Consider the following 21,732-nt stretch of genomic DNA (forward strand, 5'->3'; position numbering starts at 1 on the left):
GTCTAGACCGACTTCTGTGCCGTACACTGGTGCCTCCACAGCGAGAGGTCAGGGGTCAAAGGGTATTAGCTGGCCAATTGCAAGGTGTCATCGAGCTGTGTGCTTGGTCATCTGTGGCTTTGTGTGAACTGAAGCTGGCAGGGATGGCAGGGAACCTATATGGGGCAAAGGAATGCAGGGGACGGTAGAAGGAAACAAGTAGCATGTGTCAGTGCTGGAGACTGACAGTGTTCTCTTAATACTTTTGTAGAAGGTAAACAGAGCTGCGGTAATTGCCGTGTTAGAGCCGAGGAAGCGAGACGGACTCAGTTTGCGATTGCATCACAACAGGCGCAGTTAAGGCTCATTACTGCACGGTGCAGGAGCATCCTGTATGTAACTGCCGGTTCGCTACTTGACCAGTTTGTGCTTAGTGTGACAGTATCTGCACAAGGAAATCATCTTGAGATTGCTCATCCAGGAAACTGCTGCGTTATATCACAGTTGCCATAGCGGTAATAATAATGGATGGCTGTAAGTATAAGGAGTCTGCTTCTTATAAACCATTTTAACTGGCTCATGTGACTGAAAGTGCCAGTTAGAACTGAAAAGGCTGACTGCTGAAAATGCAGTGGTCCCAACTGTTAGCGGTCAGATCAAATGCACGTGGATATGTAACGGGTATATAATGTGTATCGTGTCAATGGAAGGGTCCCGAGAGCAATGTGTTTTTATGCGATTTGAACAGATGGAATAATGTGATAGGAGCGATGGATCTGACTACGTCATACTGCTTTTGGCTCTAGACTGTATGGGTTTACTTCCCAGTCAGTGCAGAGTGAGGTCAAAACCATGTGAGGTCCTAAAAGTACCGTTTTGTGTCCAGCCACAGGTATACTGAGACAAGTCAACTGGCAGCACGAGCCGTCACAAACCTCATCCTAACGAAGAGAGCATATGTATTGTATAAGTTCAGGTGGGGAAACGACAAACCAGAATTTTGGGGCATCCTCAGAATGTTACTTGCTCCCTTCGTGGTGAAATGCTAATTTTTATCACTGTAGACAGAGCCAGTCACGGTAGCTGTTCCATTCCTTCCGCTCTCGTTTATACACACAAACGTTTACGCACCTTCTTTGGTGGGTTTCTTAAAGTTGCCTGATTACGGTGCGGTCTGGGAACGGGGGGGATCTCGGGGGGGAGGCGGTTTTTGCTGCCTCTTCCGCTTTGCCGGTGCAGGAGAGGGGGCGGTCACTGTTCGTTCGTGTGCTGCAGGATTCTGCAAACCACGCGATCACCCACCAGACCTCTAGCTGACTTGGTCGACACTGGACCACCTCAAAGGCACAGAAGATGTATGAATGCAGAGCATGCTGATGAATGCTTCATGTCTCTCTTGATCCACTCCCAAGGTCAGGCTCATTTGTGGTGTTGATTTCTAAAGTGTTCCAGGTGAACTTGACTGGTCTCAAATGAGGATTGTCACTTACTGACAGTTGCGTTTCAGGGCTGTTTTCAGCTCTTTTTGTCCTCTCCTATTAGAATAGCCATCCAGAGGGCAATCTGTGCGTATTCTGGAGAGAACGCAAAGAGCCAGCATCTCCTGCACCCTAAATCTTCAACCTACACCTGGACTTGCGTCCTTATAGAGACACCACAGCTGATGGGGGACCGTGTTTTATATCCAAGGCACGTCCAAAGTGATTTTGTCCTCTCGACTATTGTATCATTTTTGTTTGCAAAGCTTTTTCCCCCTTACCTGGGGTTTATAAGCAAGGTTCAGTTCTCCACAAAAATGATAAACACAATCCCAATTTCAGGCTGTGTGCGCTTTCACAAAAACCTTAAGTATCCAGTCCAGAGAAATTCGGAATCCACTGAGATTAATTTCACTCCTGTATTATAGTTCTATTGACACTGAGTGCAAAAATCCAGACCACAATTAATTAAAAATAAAGTAGTGTAATACGACCTTCACAGACTGGCGCACACTCCGCTCTTGGTTTGGTGGGAGTGGGGTGGCAGTGTGTTTTTAGAGTGCGGCGAACGGGTTTCTCTGAGCTTGGGGGGGCCAGGGGATTTATCTGAGTCTCAGCTGGATTTGGAAGCACAACAGATCGATAGATCCAATGACCCTGTTTCCAGTGGAACAGCTTGGCGGCGTACCATAACTAATTTTTTTCCTCAGGGTTTGGATGGGAATCCCATCCCTGCTAGCCTGGAAGCAGAGAAGCAAATGCTGTCATTTCCTCTCAGCCATAGTCCACTAGTCTTACCACTGTAGTTTTTTTCAGCCAAAGGATATTTAATTTGCTAGTTACCTTTATCAGTCACAATATTTAATTCAGAAGGTAGTTATGCAGTTTTACAAACATTTTTACATCTTATTTATCTTGTAAAACTCAGTGTTTAATGATGTATTTCAGGAGAAATACGGATTAGGGGCTTTTTAAAGGTACAACATCGGCCTGCCTAAGGGCACTTCAATATCTTCTGGTTTCTTCTTTACCTGTCTATACTCCCAGTGGGTATAAGGAAAATTCCCACTCTGAGCAATACGCTGTATTAACGTCCCTACGGCTGCTCATAACTACACCATTACCCAGGGTGCAATGTGCAGTCCCCATCCAAAGAGGCCTCTAGGCTCCTCGCAGAGTGTCACGGAGCGTGGGCAGGGATGGGCTGCACACACTGGCAGACAGGGGGAGCAGGTGGGCTGGACAAGGAGAGGCAAGGCAGCAGATGGTCGGCCGATATATCCCCCTGCAGAGGTGGCAAAGAGGCAGCCCTGGGCCAGAAGCGGGTAACCATAAGGTTGTATGCAGAAAGCAGCTCTTAGCCCACATGGCGGCACTAGAGCTGCCCAAGAATACGGCACAGGAAAAAACACAGAATCTGGGGCAAGACCCGTAGCCAGTTGTAGTCCATGCAGGTAGTCTGACCATCTCATAGCAGAGATTTAGTGAAGAGCAAGAGGAAAAGCAGAAAACCCTGTGTGGGGGGACACACAGCTCAGTGTAGACAGAGAGTACATATCATCCCATCACAGAGAGACGCCAAGTCACAGAACACACACACACACCCACATAGCTGCGTTCTTCTGTGGAGCAAGCGATGTCGTGCCCTGAAAACAGTCATTGAAAAAACTATTTGTTGAAGGTGTCAGCCAGCATGCATTTATGATACCACACAGAGCCATGGCTCACGGTGAATAGATGTGTGTTACGCTTTTGGGAGCAGTGTTTCTTCATAGACAGTAGAGTACTTGGACCTTACAGCATATACCAGTGACTGACTGTACCCATAGGTAATGTCCTGCACGGACTGTGAAAGGTATTTCCCGGAAATTGCTCCACTGGGAAAGGACGATCTTTCCTTGCATTGCGAGGGTGATGCGTTCCTGAGCCTTTGTAATGCGAACGTTTCTAACACGAAGACGTAATTAACATTACCGATGATGGTAAACATTCCTGTGCTTTCCTGAACCCCTCAAAGTGATGCCCATTTATGCTTAAATATCACCAAATTCCATTGAAATCAACACTTGAGCAGCAGTTACTTTATAGAACAACACAACATGGCAGTTTTCCTTTAGTAACTCTATAATGCTACATTGCTTTTTATTATTATTATTATTATTATTATTATTATTATTAACACTGAATGGCTGTCTACCTGTGCTCGCTCAGCTGTTTCCAAGTTGCTGCATAGCGTGCACTTAAATGCTGACAGACACAACCTACCGTACGTGCATGTGGTATTCAGTGTTTCTGTATTAGTTCAACCTTTACCGAAAATAAAGTAAAGCAATGAAGACAAAAGAAATATATGAAAACAATGCAACAGAATTTGTTCTCACTTAACAAGTGGACATGGTGTCTTTTAGTGTCTGGGATTTGAGTGGGTTTACATCCCTGTTTGGTCTGTGTATAGTTTGCATGCTGTTCCCATTTTTGTGTGGGTTTTGTCCCAAAGATGTGCTTCAGGTGAACTGGAGTCTCTGAATTTCTGGTAGTATATGCAAGCGTGTGCACGTGTTACGTTGCTGTGCTGTAAGGATGTGTGAATGACTGTGGGGAGTTTAATGCAGTGTATCCAACACTGTAAATTACCTTAGATAAAGGTGTCAGAAAAATACCAGTTAATGTTTACTGTGATCTGCTTTGGCGAAAAGCACCTGCTAAATAAATAAATGTCAATGTCTGGCGCTGCTCAGCTTTCCAAAGGCGCATGAAATCGAAAGGTCAACTCAAGGAAATACCTCGTAAGTCAAAGTAGGGTCATTAAAAGAAACTTCGTAACATTGAATTCTCATAACTGAAATAGGTGTGTCTTGGGGGATCTAGGATGATGATGATGATGATATTTAGTTTTTTAGACATGAACAACGCTTGGCTTAAATGGAAAATCTTATCATAGAATATGAAAACAGTGGGAACAGCCACGTGCATTATGTACACTAATAGTTTATACAGCTACATGTGTAACATAATACATATCGATAACTTCAACTTCCTGCCGAAATCAGACGACAGTCATCACTAAACTAGTTCATGTAAATGTAGTTTAAAGAAAAAAGGAAGATTTCACATGTTTTGTGCTTCTTTCATCATCCCGCAGTCTGTCTTCGTTTGCCATCGTTTCTGGACAGTTCAGCATGTGCCACCACCAAAGGCAGAGTGAGGATGTTTGGATTAATACTAATTTCCATTGGCGGATTGTGTGGGAAAGTACAGCAGAATAAATAGTCAGCATACAAATAGCCAAATTAGTTTTTTGCATTCTGAGTGTTGAAGCGGCTATCATGTCTGCTGGTGTTAACTTGGACTTGATTCAAATAAATCTTGTCATTTTTCACATGCATAAAACATCGATACAAACACAGCAAGTTACTTTTTAATGGTACAGTTGTATGAATCTTGTACCTGAAAATGCCCTTTGTCTTTTTTCTGTTTTGCACCTAACAAAGTCAAAATAAACAAATGCCTCTGTTATGAGCATAAAAAGGATCCCCTCTTTTTTTTCCCACCCAGATTGAGCAGCTGTTTGTCAGCTTTGAAGAAACTCCCCAAGGGGCAGCATCACTAGCCCAGGTCCACAAGGCGGTACTGTCTGATGGGAGGACGGTGGCGGTTAAAGTGCAACACCCGAAAGTGCAGTCGCAGAGCTCCCGGGACATCATGGTCATGGAGGTAATAATGAGCCAGCAGGGCCATTGCACTGATTCTTTGCTCTTACCAGAGCAGTGTTGCTGTGCCAGACTAGAGCCATCTCACTGGCTTGCTTACATCAACATGGCTACCCCCAGGAACCTGTTTGCTGTCAGTCCAGGTGGCATCTGTAGTCAACAAAGGCATTGTCTGTGTTCTAGGCGATATTCTTCCACTGATAATGGTCATGAGCAGCTTTTGAGTGGTACTGTGCTGCTGCTGTGATGTGGCTCCATATGGCTGTGTCTGCTGCAGTTCCTTCTCCAGGCTGTACACTGGGTCTTCCCAGACTTCTCCTTCATGTGGCTGGTGGAGGAAGCCAAGAAGAACATGCCGCTGGAGCTGGACTTCCTGAATGAAGGGCGCAATGCTGAGAAGGTGGCAGAGATGCTGAAGGACTTTGACTTCTTGAAGGTACCTCTAGATGCAGCTTTTCTGCCTCTATGGGGGGTTTCACTTCCTGAACCAAGGGGGTCCTGTATAGACAAACCAGTGGTGCTGTGAGAAGCCCCGCTGCTCCTGGTGGTTTAGAACCCAGCAAACCTTAATGAATTCTCAGATGTGTGATTAAGTGGAACTGACGAGGCAAGCTGAGTTGCCTTGATAATTACCCCTAATCCTCTCAGAGAAGACAATGCCACACAAATAGCTGCATTACTGTAACAGGCGACAAGATAAATATGAAGACGGGTCTGTTCTGCCTTTCAAGATTAAATCGCTGTTTAGGACCACTGCAGACCTCATGTGGTTAAAGTAGTCAAGGAGCCTGAGCACCCATTCCCCCAGCCCCTATGAGGGAGCTGCGAGCAGCATTGACTGTTAAAGATCACTGTCCTCATCTCAACACTTTGTACAAGATTGCATCGAAAATGACGTAATGCAAAGTATATCTAAAGGGAATGAAAAGTAAAGCGATCAGTAGTATCCTCTGTAAATCCTACCCCCTAGACTTTGCTAATCCTCAGTAGTTTTCATTGCCAAAGTTGTACACAAAGCAGAAAAAGCCATGATGCTGCCCTAGAACAGGGAAGTCGAGCACCAGCAGTCCATCCATAGCACTGTAACGTAAGGCATCTTCACGCTTCCTAAGCACTGTGGGCATTAACAGATCAGGGCTGGCAGGAGGGTGGTGCTCTCCCTCTCTCTCACTGTGTGTGTGTGTGTGTGTGTGTGTGTGTGTGTTAGGAGGAGGTTGTTTTCCTGTACCTTGGGGGACTTATTTTTCCAGCAACAGCCCCACATGGACAGCAAATCCCAAAAAATGGCTGTTGTGCAGACATCCCCACAACATAAAATGCCTTTTTTGAAGTTTAGTGAGCTATTTGCAAAAACTGTTATTTTTTTCCACTGGAGTAGAGATGATTGGAACTATGGTTTTTTTTTTTTTTTTTTGCATTAATGTTGGAGTACTTGTAAAATCCCTATAAAGATAAGAAAACAAACACGTTTGCACGATTGCTCTTGAATGTGAGTGTGTTTTTGTGTATACGACTCTGCATGTGTGAATACAGGCGACAGAGGTGTACAGAAAGCTTCTGGGTTGTGCAAGATGTTACCTAGTAAAGTAGCCTCTTGTCTCCCTGAAATAAAAGTTTTTAAATTCTATGCGGTATGTAAGAACTGCTGCCAAATACTGCTTGGAAAAAAATCTCCATTTATTTTTAACGAATAACGAAACACCTGACTCACCTCAGCGGATAATGCAAAGTGTTGTTGGATCGTACCCGGAGATCTGGAGGTTTAATGCGTTCTATTAGCTTCCTTAAATTGTGCCGCCAAGGTGCAGCTGAAGAAATACTCTGATCCTTGGGTAATAAACTCATGCTTTGTAACTGAGGCTCGGAGTGTAAAAAGCTTTTCTTCGAGTTGGCCAGCGGCCGACATCAGCAGGATGGCTCGCCAGTGTTGTTTTGTTGTGGTTTTCCTAAACCTGTAGAACTCTTTTGTGGCACAGCTGAAAAACACTGCTGTTTACAGTTGATTTGCTTTCTGTGTACACACTCTGGCATACAGTATGTATTATGCATAATAAAATATTTCTCTGCATTTATACCGTGCTCCATATTGCCTGTATTAGAAACATCAGGCCCAGTGTTTTGAGCTTAGTGCTTTTATGTGTGTGAATCAGGCTGCATTCGAATTTGGTCTGTGAGTCGGTGTCATTAGCAGATGAGGGTTGTAAATGCAGTAATCCTGAAGTTGTCTATTCGGTGGGTGATGCAGTATAAAGACAGGCTGACGAATATATAAAGCATCAAGCTGTGCTACTGGATGGAAGCTGGCAAGAAACACATCCAAAAAAGGTGGAAATTTGGTCACTGTTCATGGTTTTGAGGCTAAGAGCAGCATTCCAGCAGTGTTTAGGTGTAGGGTTCATAACATTCTGCTGTTTAGTGTATTATTTGTGAAGGTGTAGGGTATCTATTTTACTCTCTAGTGTATACAGTGTGGGGGGTGCGGTGGCGCAGTGGGTTGGACCGGGTCCTGCTCTCCAGTGGGTCTGGGGTTCGAGTCCTGCTTGGGGTGCCTTGTGACGGACTGGCGTCCCGTCCTGGGTGTGTCCCCTCCCCCTCCGGCCTTACGCCCTGCGTTGCCGAGTAGGCTCCGGCTTCCCGCAACCTCGTATGGGACAAGCAGTTCAGAAAATGTGTGTGTGTGTGTGTGTGTGTGTGTATACAGTGTTTTCAGGAAGTACTCAGACTCCTCCTCTTTTACTGTACCTTGTTGTGTTGTGTTGTACACATTTCAAATGGATTGAATTTATTGTTTACCGTCAATTGGCACGCAGACCCTTACAATTGCAAAAGGAAGTCACATTTTTGGGATTATTTGGTAATTTATTAAAGATAAACTGTAATCCCTCATTTACTTAAGTATTCAGGCCCTTTAAACTGAGCTCAGATTCATCCTGTTTCTCCTGAACATATTTGACTTTTCTCTAGAACTTGATGGTAGTCCATCTGTTGCAAATTCACCTGATTGGACGTGATATAGGAAGGCACACACCTATACCTATAAGGTTCCAAAGTTTACCACGCATGGCTGAATAAAAACCGAGCCATGAAGCGAAGAAACTCTCCACATACCTCCAAGTTGTCACTGCATGCATTTGGAGAAGGGCTTAAAAAATGTGCAATGCATTGATGGTTCCCAGGTGCATAGTGGCCTCCTTCATTGGCAAATGGAAGAAGTTTGTAACCACTAAGACTCTTGGTAAAGCTGAACTTTCCAGCTAAATTGGGTATTTGGGCAGCAAGGGGATTTGTCAGTGAGGTGAAAAAGTACCCAATAACCACTCTAACAGAGCTTCGGAGTTCCTACATACAGATTGGGAAACGTGCTAGAAGGACAACTATCTCTGTAGCACTCTATCAAGTCTCGATTACTTCTGCTAGAGTGGCTAGACAGAAGTTTGGAGTTTGCCTAACGCCACTTACCAGACCCTGAGATCACAATAGCATTATCTGGTCAAAAATGAGACAAAAATTAGCCTAAACACCATATCTGGTAAAAACCAGGTACTGCTCATCACCTAGTTAATACTATCCATACGGTCAAGCATGGTGGTAGCAATATCATGCTGTTGGGATGTTTCTCAACAGCAGAGACTGGTCTGGATTGAAGGAAACAACAGAGATTCTTGAAGAAAGCTTCCTTCAGAGCGCGCACAATTTTTGGACTAGGCTGAAGATTCACCTTTCATCATGACAACAGTCCAAAGCACACAGCCAAGACAATAATGGAATGGCTTTGTTACAGATCTCTGAAATGCCCTTGTCTAGCTTGGCCAAAGCCCAGACATGAACTCCCATAAAAAGTCAGGGTTGAAGGTTGTTCGGTAACACCCCATCCAACTTGACAGTAAGAAGACTTAAAGCTGTAATTATTGTTAAAGAACAAAGGGTCAGAATACTTGTGGGTCAGTGTGGATCCATTTCTTAAACAATAGTACATTTTGTGAAAATGTGGAGAGCGGTTGAGGCCTGATTGAGGCTATGCAATTTAGTAAATGGGGCACCACAGTGATGTCAAGCTGTAGTAGAAATAATAAAATCTGAACCAGTGTTGAGTATGACTTTGTTTCCACAGGTTCCTAAGATCCACTGGGATCTGTCGACCAAGCGCATTCTGACCATGGACTTTGTGGAGGGAGGGCAGGTCAACGACAGAGACTACATGAAGCGACATGGCATCAACGTGAACGAGGTGAGAGATGCTGTGGACATGTATGGAGTCTTGGACAGCTTAATGCCGCTGTTCTTCTACTGTGCTCTGCCTGCCTGCCTCCCCCTGTTGTTAGAGCTTTCTGATTTGATTACATATTTAGCTTTTTGCAGATGAGTGCTGATGAGCGGGTTTTTGCTGATAATCATTTTCCCTCTCTGCTGTGCCTACCCAACCAATTACCTTTATCAGCAGAAGTCCCCGTGTAGAACAGTGTGCCTCTGTCATTGTGGTGAGTCCAGATTCGTGTGGAAATATTGGCATTCAACAGTACTGATCAGCACAGCTCATCACAAACATTTTATTAATGCTAAGCCATATTAAGCATATTAATCTCTATAGATCAGCTTAATCCTTGGCTGAGAAAGGTAGTTAATTGTAGGAGCCTGGATGGTTGACGCTGTTTGATAAACACAGATTTTGGAGACAGAAGTCAGTCCTTCTGTGACCGCAGCAAAAGAGGGTAAGATGCTAATGGGTTATTGATCGCCCAACATCTTTCTTTGCAGCAGGGGGGTGCTGTCCTTTGGTGGTCTGGTCCTCTGATGAGTGGATGGCTGGCAGAAGCAGTGTGACTGACTGTGTGTTTGTGTGTATGTGAGTGTTTGTGAATCGTTGTCAAGTGACCCACCCAATAGTTGGCCCATGGTAGGATGGGCTGACTGCATGTTTGCCTTAAGTAGATAGGCAGCAGCTGCGCATGTTCTCTGTCAAACATTGGCCATGGTGTCAAGAACTTTGCTGCTCTGCTGCAGGAGTGCTGACAGCTGGCAGGGTATGCTCGTATTCCCCTGAGTTTGTGTTGTGTAGACTATCACTGGGACGGCTCAGCGTTTTCCTGTGCGTATTCAAATTGCCAGTTCGATGTTGTACTGCTGATGTCATGTGTCAGCTTGGTGTTGTCAGGTGGTGGCCTGTCATCCATACCTCTAGTCAGGTGGTGGTACAGGCAGAGCTGTGTGCACTGAAAATCACCACCTGGAGTTTGCCGGTTTGCTTCAGAAGCATCTACTCCTGGTATCCCTAGAGAACAGAGCAGAAAAGTGCGCGCGCGTGCACACACACAGAGGCTAAAACCGCTTGTCCCAAGTAGGGTCACGGCAAACCGGAGCCTAACCCGGCAACACAGGGCATATGGCTGGAGGGGGAGGGGACACACCCAGGACGGGATGCCAGTCCATCGCAAAGCACCCCAAGGAGGACTCGAACCCCAGACCCACCAGAGAGCAGGCCCTGGCCAAACCTGCTGCGCTCCCCAGCAGAAAAGCAAATGAGCTGAATTTACGCATGGTCCACTGGTAATTTTAAAAGATGTCATTGTTCTGAGTAACACTGTAGCACAGTTGCGTCTCAATGCCTTGATTATTCGGGCACAGGTTTGACTCCTGTTCAGTCGATGCAGAGTTTGCATGTTCTTCTCCTGACTATGTAGGCGTCCTCTGGATGTTCTGGTTTCCTTACACTCCTCAAGCTCTTATCTTTCAGGTAGATTGGTGACCCTAAATTACCAGTAGTGCAAAAATATGAGTGAATATGTGCATGTGTGGTTACCCTGTAGTGGACTGGCATCCTGTCCAGGGTGTTCCTCTCCTACCCAGTTGCCCAGTTATTCCAGGATAAGCTCCAGACCACTTTGACCCTGACATGTGCAACCAGTTAATGTAAAGTGAAGTGAGTGAGTGTGATTGTGTCTTACAGGAGGATAATTTCAAGCCACCTGCCAGCTGTGTTATTAACAGATTTATTGTGGTCAAAATGACTTTTAATAGTTTCTCATACTTGACATTCTTTACAGTTTTTGCAATCATACATGAAAAAAAATTAAGCGTAACATTTAGCATGTATTTGTCTTTCTGGAGAAAAAGGGGCTGAAGAATGGATTCTATTCAGGTGTTCAGAAGTCAGGCAGGAGGTCTGTTACCTCTGGTCTGAAAGTCTCGACCGTTAGCACTACGCATCGACAAATCGCACGTGCATTTAAGGGATTACTCGTCCTTAATTAAAATCATGAATATAAAATCAGTACACAGATATGATAAATGCAACGACATGTTTGCACTTTAAATCCCTCTATTGGTGCATCGACACGCTTAAAGCGCAGTGGATTCCGAGCTCTCCTCGATGCAATCGACAACACGCAAAGAGAGTGCCAGCAGTGTTTCTGTCATTAAGACTTTTGTGTTCCCAGCTGGCATTTCCCCCACAACTACAGTTGTGCTCCATGCTCGCGTGTGTCTGTGGTCTTGCGAGCGCAAAGAGGCCATTAGTCTTTATAGCGGCTCATTTCATGCATCGCGCTGCAGAATGCGAGCTGCTCCACTGCTCTTAAAAGCCTCCCAGGGTTTCGCCTTTGTTAGGGGATGAATGGGTTCATTTTAGCACCTGCTCCACTTATTTCACCCCAACACAATTTTCATCATTCTCTCTGAATGAATATGCACATACTTCTGGTGGTTTTAAGAACAGGACTTAAAACACCTGCCTTTCTTTGCCATTTTACACCTGGGCGTCGATGTGTTTGCCAGACAGGTAAGTACGATTAACGCACGGCTCGCAAGCCAGCCCTGTTCCGCCGTGGGACGGACTGGACGCAACGGCCGCGTCTGCCTGCGTCGTCTTCCTGCCGGAGTCTTAGTTCTGTACCTAAGTCACGTTCGCTGCTATTTTAGCTTAAATAATTCTCCTCCCAAACATCTTTCAGTAAATGCCAGATGTCTTTAATAGATGTTTTTATAGGTAGCCGTTAGCACGAACACACTGAATTGCGTAGCATCTGTGTATCAAGTCTGATCAGACAGTCATCAGGATGCGTGGAGAATGGGGTAGATTGCGGCATTCACTGTAATGTAAGGGAGAATCCGATGCGCCGTGGCTCTTTAGTGCCTGAGGTCGGGGCTAATATAAAGGCAGACAAGCGCCCTCTGATTTTCTGGTGCTTCATCCATCCAGATTTTTAGTGCCTTCAGAGCAGCTTCCCTCTTTGGATATATTCAAGGCAATTAGGCGTGTATTTCAGCTGTTTATTCCCCTTTGACACGCGTTGCTGTTAGAAGTTACACGTTGAATTTATCGTTCGCTTGCCAGTTTTTAAAGCGCTGGGACTCGGAGAAAGGGAAGAGTGTGGAGTGGTGCTGATGGAAAGCAACCAACACCTGGCAGGTGAATGAAGACATTTCCTGGAAGATTTCTTGAAAAAGTCTTTTTTTTTTTTTTTTTTTTTGTGCATCGTTTCACGAGTGAAAGGTTGCACGACAGAGGAATTGTTCCTAAAGACATTTTTCCTGTGTGTGTCTGTAATTTTGTGCCTTCCATACACTCGATTTGTTCGGAAGACTCCTTTGCAATGTTCATAACCTTGACAGGTCTTTGCGCTGTAAACGTACCGCGACGCAAACTGCAGTACTCGGTAATCACACTTAAGCCATTTCTGGTTGGTGTGAAAACTGCAGTGAAGTTGTGTGTTCTCCGAGTGCTCGGCGCACAGGGATCTGAACCCCGGCCGCTGTGGCTATTGGGTCAGCCACTCTTAAGTAGCTCACATTTCAGCACAAAACAGGAAAAACTCATGTGGGAAATTTGTCCTGTGAAATTTCAATTAATTTTAATTTCAAATTGGCGAAGGCTGTGGTAATCCCAAAGCATATGTTTAGACAAATGTTATTAGAAAGGAATGATGAAGCGGTTTAGCCTGTTCTGCGTGGCTGTGAGTGGGAGAAAGACCGAATGCTGTGAGGCGCCACTCCGGCTGAGGATGTGAAACAGGATTTTTTTTGGATCGGATGCTACACAACACTATACTTCATGGAACCTCAGACAGGGCAGCTTCACATTACTTTGCATAAAATCACAGTCTAAGAAAAGGCGATGCTGTATTATTGAGGCTGCATTGGTTGACTTGCGCCCGAACAGTGCTTCAAGTATTAACCGATGTCAGTTGATGTCTGTGGTGAACAGACCGAGCAGCTTTTACGAGCTGCATTTTGAAATCCTGCCTTCAGTGGCACCCTGATTCCTGCTACTTATTTATCCATCGGATACAAGAGATTTTCAGATATTTTTTTTTTAGACTATTCTCATGTATTTTTATTCACCAGATAGGAAGTGGAGCCCTGCTTGCATGCCTTTGATGAATCAGAGGCTATTCTATTTAAGGTCCCTACAGCAGAGGCACTAGCTTCCAGCTCTCCATAGTCAACAGTCGGCGCTGAATCACTGGGGCTGTGAATAAGCACTAATGGTCTGACTGACTGGTTCCGTGGACGCCGTGATGTCACGGTGCTGTGATTCACTTTCAGCCCGCCTGAGTTCTCTTCAGATGGCCCAGTCATGCCGTCGCATGATGGACTCTGTGCTGCGTTGATGTGATATGCTGCTCTTACTCTTTCAGTGCCACAGGCATTGGTCTGCTGAGACCACTTGCTCCGTTGACCCCGATGCCTCCTCTTTGCTGGCCCCACAGTTATCCCAACTGTTGCTTGTCTGACTCCTTGGCCACAGGTCAGGGTGCCTGCCCAGAAGGATACCAGTGAAGGCGTGGTAGCAGCCTGGAGTCACGCATGTTTCAGGCGTTTGGAGCCCCACGCTCTTCCTCCCTTCCTCCTGTCATAGCGCCGCGCGTGCCGGCCATTTGTATTCAGACAGCGCATCCATATTCATTGTACTTTTCTTTCTGCTTTGGAGAGTGCATTATAGAAACTCTGTTTGCTGCGTGTACAAATGTGATTACAATAAGTCAGTATGATTAAAGTGCAGTCGGTACTGAGCATCACAGGAGAGGAGCCTGGCCTCTGCTACCCTGACTGATCTCCCTGCAGTTTTCATTTGTAACAGCCAGCATTACAGTGCTGTTTACTCCCAAAGCAAATACACGGACGCGCCATGTCAGCCTTTTATCTGGGAGAGAGATTGGCCTCGGCATTAGCCAATGATGATGAGAATTATTAGACAGCTGATGAGATAGATATCGAACATAATAAATGATGGAGTCCTCCCCAGAAAATGGATAGAATTATTAAGCAACGGTGGCATCTCCAAGGTTCTTTGTGGGAACTGGCGTGTAAGTAATCAAAAGATTGATGATGGCCAAAATGGACTTTTCTCTGGACCAGCGGACGTGCGGGGAATCCGTAAACAAGCAGCGCTGGCCCCTTTTCGCGCCTCCTGGTCACGGATCTAGAAAAACAAAATGGAACTTTTCTCTGCAATAATGGGCCTAAGTGTGGTTTCTCAATTGCTGAGTTATTTCAAGATGTGCTTTACATGTTTCACAACACATCTAAAAATAAGCAGCATTTTCGTTCAGCCACCCATTTCCTGTTCTTATTGTCTACTCAAGGGTTGTTTTTACAAACAGAAAAAGTGTGTCCTTTTTAAAAACTCTTTCCAGTACAAGTAAAATTATGTGTAATTTTGGAGTTCTGTATTTAATTAGTATGCTGGCTTAAATATTTTTAAGAGACAGTGTTTTGTGTTTCAAGATAGCAATTGGAGAAAACACACTTGTCTATGGTGACACATGGATTTGGTGAATGGTGTAATTCTGTGGGGTTAGCAGAGGGTTACACCTCGATGTTCATTAAAGAAATGTAGGTACTTTGGTTGAACAAAGATGCTTATACACGTGTATAGTTCCTTAATCCACAACCATATGAACAGTCTGTCTAAAAATGGTTCAGAAGAATCACAGCTACTAAGTAAACTGAACGTTCTCTGGACCAGTGGTCATGCAGGGAATCTGGGCGGCATGTGGCACAGCGAGTAGCTCTGCTGTCTCACAGCACCTGGGTGGTGCGAGAGGACGTGGGTTCGATCCCCGCTCAGTCTGTGTGGAGTTTGCATGTTCTCCCTGTGTCGGCGTGGGTTTCCTCCGGGTACTCTGGTTTTCTCTCACAGTCCAAAGACACGCTGGTCAGGTTCTCCCATAGTGTGTAACAGAGAGAGTGTGTTCCACTGATGTATGGATGAGTGACCCAAGTAGTGTATCTAGCAGTGTAAGTCACCTTTGTGAATAAGGGGTGTGGGCTGATAACACTACATAGTGTTTGTTGTAAGTCGCTTTGGAGAAAAGTGTCTGCTAAATAAATAGATTAAATGTAATATAAATAATGTAATGTGTTTGTTTTCTCAGTACCCTTATTGTAATGATGTTTAAATTTGGCCTTTAAAAAATGTTTTTACCGCTATGTACTTTCTACCGTCACAATAAGAATTTAATATGGACTGTTGTATGGTTGGTTCGGCAATCGTTCAAGCAATGGAGCAAAATAAGGACTGCAACTACTGATACCAACTGGTTCTGATGTGTTGAGAGAGAAGGTGAGCAGAGCTCCTGAGCCGCATTTCCACTGAAAATGGAAACTTTTGTTATGCCTCTGTTGTGCGGAGAGTTGGTCCTCCGCAGGGACTGAGTTTCTACCATCTCGTGCAGTCAAGCACGCACAAAAAGTGGCTGAGTGAGATTTTGCCCTGGCTTTTTCTGATGCATTTGCCTCTCCCCTGTCTTAGCTTTTGTAAGTTTTCCCATCGCCTGCAGAAGGGAGGATTTTGGACCCTTTCAAGTGAGGAGCAATGGCCACGTTTCAAGAACATGAAGGATCATAAGTGTTGGGAGAGGGGAATCGTGCCCACGGCAGAGTGATCGTGACAAATGAATGACCATAAAACAAGCCTTGTGACCATAAGAGAAGGCACTATGATCTTTGGGCTCCGGATGGTAACTGACCACAAGAAAGGGTGTTAGATTTCCTTTGTATTAGGTCTTTACTCTTCATGTTCTCATCCCTGAGCATTCCTCATCTTTAGAGGAGAAGGAATGGTGACACACACCTAACATTCTCTCTGCAGTAGCATGTGTTTGTGGCTCACCTGTATGCACACCCTGTGCTCTTCTCGCTGGGTGACTGGATCCAGGTGGCCTTCATCTTAGCTGCAGCTGTGCTCTTTCATGCTTGTACAGGGATCTTTCTGGTTATAACAGGAGTAAATCTTCTGGAAAAGACTCAATCATAAGTACTAGGATAAGACTATCTTAAGATATCTTCTAGGTCATAAAAAATGTTTTTCATTGTCTTTGCGTCTTACTCTCATTATATCTACCCATCCATTATTCATAACCACTTGTCCAGTGCAAGGTGTGATGTCTTTCCCAGCAGCACAAGGCATGAAACAGGGTACAATCCATCTTATAGTAATCTCTGTCTCACAAACACACTCCAGCACTCATTCGTTCACACATGTACACACTGAGGGCTGTTTAAATTCCCCAGTCCACCTCAACCACGTGTTTGGGACCGCGGGAGGAAAGCCCATGTGAACATGGGGAAAACATGCAAGCGCCATTCAGATGCAGCATGATTGGAAGCCACATCCACGCAGCCTAGGAGCTGCAAGCCGTTGTGATTATTATTTTCATTCTGTGCTTCATCAGGGCTTAACTCTTCAAATAGCTTTCAGCATTGTGTCGTAGTCCATTATATGCCCAGATTGTCTTTGGTTGTGTTTGTCAACCAGTCCCTGTGATCTGAGTCTTCCCTCAGAGGCTTTCATGTACAGCATCAATTACACTAGTCACCTTTAGGTCATATGGGCTGTTTGTGTTATGAATGAATGTGGTGATTTTAGCTTTGACGTGTTCCTGTGTTAGTGGGGACTACAGAAGTCCCCCTCCCCCATTGTGTAATGTTGAGTAAGGTACTAGTGAATGATCTGTTGTAAATGCCTCTGAGAGCAGTCTGTAGGTGTGTGTAAACAGAAGGAGCACACGTGTGATGCTGCAGAAAATCCTACTACAGCCAATGTAAATTCACCCCGAACAGGAAAGACTCCTGGGAACGAGCGCCCCGTGAGCCAGTGGCCGGGCCAACCGGGACGCCTCTCTCCGCGTCCTGTTTTCCGGCAACAGAGTGGCTGTGTGGACTCGCTGCGGGCGGGATAGGTTCCTCTCGCACAGCTCCCTGTCCCACTTCTGCGGCCCATCTGGCAGCGTGTCAGTCTGGCGCTGTTGTTATTTATGTGATTATTATGAGGGATATGATGATGATGTTAGTAACACAGCTGTCGCTGGAACGCCTGCCAGCCCTGGAGAGCGGCCCGCGAGGCTGAGTGCTCGCGGCCCAGTCAGGCACTTATTAAAAGCCTCAAACCCAGTTATGTTCCTTAAGGAGCAGCTCTCCTCTCCAGAGTACCACTGTAATACAATTAGCTCACTTAAGGAATTATTGCCTCAGGAGTTGTTGTGAAGAATATTGTAGCTCCTGCCTTCTAAACAGCTATCATGTGTAGCATCTTGTTTTCTAGGCGGGGTGATCTGTGCTCTCAGTCTCTTGTCACCGGAATTTGTCAAGGGTGTGTGTGTTTTGCCTAGAGTGTTGCACTCTCATCTCTCATCATTTAAACACACAGCTTTTCCTGCACCCCGAGCCAAGCCAGCGCACTCTGCCACCGGTATTGCTCCGCAAATCGTAACTCTTTGTGGCAGTGCTTCTGAATGTCAGAAGAAACGAGTCTTCCTCCGCTGTAGCCCCCCAGCCTCCCCGGAGTGTACATGATCAGCACGGTGTATGACTGGTGGGGTGCTGTTTGTCTGAGAGCGATAGTACATCGGGTCCCTGCGGCTCAGGGCTGGTGTATCCAGCAGTAGAGCGACTTATCTCTGTGTCCCTCAGTGTCCCACACAGGGCAGTGTTTGCTACAGGGACCTGTGGCGTGTTGCGAAACTAGTCCAGTGTTAAAAGCAGGCCTGAGGAACGTGAGTCCAGCCCTTACAGAATCTTCACTGCTTCTTCCTGATTTGGAGATACGCCTGGACTTGAGCATGGCCGGTGCTCACGGCATCACCCAGCAGACAATGCATAGCAGACTCGTGTAACTGCTGGCGATGTTCTGCGGGTGTCTCACGGCACTCAGACAACATTCACCTGTTTTATACCTTGAGGGAGACTGATCTAACCCTCCAGAGGTGAACTGAAGCAGTGCTGGTGGGTCGCCGGCGGGGAGCCAATCGCTGACCGCACTAGCTTCTGTCTTACAGGGCACTGAAGTGTTCTTATATTTCCCTCTTTTTTTCTAGGGAAATATTCTGGGAAATTTTTCAGATGCATGTCTACACTTTGCTTTACGACTTTCTAATATGTAATTTCCTGCTCACGCACCGCAAAAATACACCACTGCACAGTGAATCGATGCAGTACATTTATTAAGTTGTCTGCATGAAAAATGTCCTGACCTTTCCTCCCAAACTGTGCAGAGATGCCGCAAGTGTGGCTGTTTTACTGTTGCGAGGACTGGGAGTACAGCGTTTGACCTAATAGTCTTTGTGGCCTCACCTGGAGTGCATGGGGATTCTTGTCAAGAGCACTGAAGCCTGAGCATTGTGGGATGCAGGAAGTCAACAGTCCACGGTGCTACAGCAACGAGTGGAAAGGAAGATAAAAAGAGTGAGTTTAAGGAGCTGACTCTATTTAATCCAGGGTTTCTTGTATAACATACTCTTCAGATGCGGCATTTATCATAATTGGTGTTAGTTATGTAAGAGGTAGAAAATTATAAGAAGGTGGAAAGCAGCTGTAATGGTCCAGGAGAGCCACAAGGGTTGTCATTATCTCACAGTTGAAGCTCTCTGTCTTTGTCTGAAAAATGATCTATTCTTTACCTTTCTGTCATTATTTAGTTTGTATGTTCAGTGTGCCTGTTTAATACCTCTAAAAGTGCTTGTTTCGAAATTCAACGAAGGGAAAGATTTCTGTTGTTCATGACAACGGTGCAGTGAGTAAATAGCCCAGTTTGGGCAGATCTCACCGTTTTCTCCATAATTACATGGGCTCGGCACATGTTATTTAATAATCTTCTCTCAGTCAGTTTTATTTATTTATTTATTTATTTTTAAAAAAATATATATATATAAATATATGAAGGCCCTCTCCAGTGTTTGATTTGGCATTAAGAGGAGAGACCACTTCAGGGGGTTGGCATGAAGCACCGAAGCAGCTCAGTATTCAACAAAGGCATCTAGTTCTTGCCATCCTCCTACCTGTTTGCAGCCATCATCCCGAGCACTTTATTTAGCCTCCATGCTTCCTCAGGAACTGGCTTGAAAAAAGGTGAAAAGAACACGTCACAGAATGCTTCCTTGTAGTAACATGTGACCTTTCATCATGGGGAAAGCTTGGGAATAAAGGGCAAGTGGTGGCTGTCCTTGAAGGGGAGCGCCGGGCTCGAAAAATGTTTCACAGAAACGGCGAAGTCCGTGTCATACACATGTGCATCTGTGCAGCCCAAGGCAGTTCTCATTTAAGCATGCTGACACAGTGTGACGATTGTTTTACAGTGTAAACCCTGTGCGGTTTCACTGGTGGAGCGGAGCGGATTGTCACGAGGCCAGTCAGCTGGCCGAGTGGAGGGTGCTTCAGGAAGAACTGGAGCCACAGACAAGGATAGCTGCGAGGACCCCTAGAAAGGACATCAGATGGCATGATCAGAGATTTAAACGAGTGCTCCTTTTAGTGCCTGAATTGTGTCTAGCGCATTAAAATCACTTTGCACATGTGGTCTGCCAGCGGTTCAACCATGCCGTGCTTCAGTGACGGTGCTTATTAATCAGAGACCTAACATTCTCCTGGGAGGCAATGTTTGAAGGCCCCAGTCTTCCCTGTGAGAAGCAGCAGCAGTACCGCAAGGCTTCGATCGCGGGTCACTTTACACTGGAAGTGCCGTAGATCTGGCAGGCAACTAAAAACTTGTAGGAGCAGCAGCGTTCAAGGAACTGGAGGAGGTCTAGCAGCCAGCGCACACTATCATTCTGAAGATCTGCTTGTTCAGCCACCCACCTGCCAGTCTCTGTAAAGAGATCATTAGATTTATTGCTGCCCCATGTTTAAAAGGGTTTCCTTTTGTCTTGCCCAGTATTGATTGGCAGAGAGGCTTAGACTGAAGCAGATTACAGAGAAGTTTAAATAAATTTGCTTTTTTGCAGATTCATTCCTTCTGGGCTTGTTCGTACATTTGGTTTATATTGTTGAAATAAATAAGGGAGATGAAACTGCCGTGTGTTCCTGTGCAGTGCAAGTAGGTGGGGTGAGATATAGGCAGCCACCCACCCTTATCCTGCCCCAGTGCGCGCGTTATCGTTGATCCTTTCATGGGGTGCCCTTATTCAGGGCTCTAACAGCTGTTATGAATCAAACAGTGGAAAAAGATTTTGATACCATACCTCGTTACTTAGCACATTTGGCTTTTTATCACTATAGAGATGGGTTCATTCAAGGCCCTAATATAGTTCATAATAAATGGTTTTGTCACGGAATTCTGAGAGGGGAATTCATCTGATCATTCAGAAATCCTTATTGGAGGTCATGACTAATTGCATGCTTTCATTCATCACTGCTGGAAAAAATATGTAAAATAAAACGTGTAATATCTGAATTGGCTGTAGGTACTGTCATTCATGTCTAGAAGGAGAAAAAAGGCAGATAAGTATAAAAATGAGCAAGCAATCCTTTGCGCAATCCGCTGCTGGTGGTAATGAGCTGATGATGTGGCCTTCTTATTGGCTGTCAGCGCTACCCTGCGTGCAGCGATGAAAACCGATCTGGCCCGCACATTAATGCCTCAGTGACTAACCACAAGTATAATAATCCTGCTTTCTGCCACAAATTCGTCAAAATATGTTAATTTTTTTAACGAGCGTTTTATTTGTGTGCAGCCTACGTTTTCTGTACAGAACCAGTCCTTAGTTGGCTCCCCACGGTATCAGTTCGTACTCTTGTGAACCATCGGAGTGAGAGGCTTGCAGGAAGTGCGATAGCTATTGTTCTCTGCGTTGGTCTTATCTACCCTGGATCAAGCACTATCTTGATTGGTTTCAGCCTTCTGCTTCACCCCTAGCGAACAGTCAGGGCCGATTATCCTAGTAGATGGCCGATGCACTGGGGTAAGCGATGTCCACAAGCGTTCGGTTGGTCCGCAGCTCGCTGCATGTCAGCCCACGAAGATGGAGCCTTCAGCTCCTCCAGACCTCTCTGGCCGCACTCTGGATCCTTCCTGACAGTGCCTGTCAAAGTTGCTTTTTGGTGATAGGTTGCGTGACCCACATCCTGCCACCTATCCCCCCTCCCCACTGTTGTACTGCAGCTGTTTTTAGCATGGATGTGGGGGAGTTGTCTGGAGCTGATCCATATGTGTTCAGAGAGGGAGACAGCTGGAAGAAGTAGTACAATGATAACAGATCCTCACAGCCATGTTAATGGGCCCCACTGCAGGGTGCAGGTGTGTCACTTTTCCATGAGTCAGGGTCAGAGAAGCTCCTATCCTTCCTTTCCACGTC

General features: G+C 45.5%; 1 protein-coding gene across 1 annotated transcript in view; it reads left to right on the plus strand.

The window, feature by feature from the left end:
* The window catches only part of adck1 (aarF domain containing kinase 1), a 75,947-nt gene that overhangs the window by 34,820 nt on the left and 19,395 nt on the right, over nt 1–21,732 (plus strand). Inside the window, exons 5-7 of the mRNA XM_018727273.2 lie at nt 5,013–5,171; nt 5,445–5,603; nt 9,279–9,395. Of these exons, the coding sequence (XP_018582789.1) occupies nt 5,013–5,171; nt 5,445–5,603; nt 9,279–9,395 (435 nt within the window). The remainder of the gene's footprint in view (nt 1–5,012; nt 5,172–5,444; nt 5,604–9,278; nt 9,396–21,732) is intronic.

The sequence above is a fragment of the Scleropages formosus genome, chromosome 15 (genome assembly GCF_900964775.1).
Source record: "Scleropages formosus chromosome 15, fSclFor1.1, whole genome shotgun sequence".
NCBI classification, from domain to species: Eukaryota; Metazoa; Chordata; class Actinopteri; order Osteoglossiformes; family Osteoglossidae; genus Scleropages; species Scleropages formosus.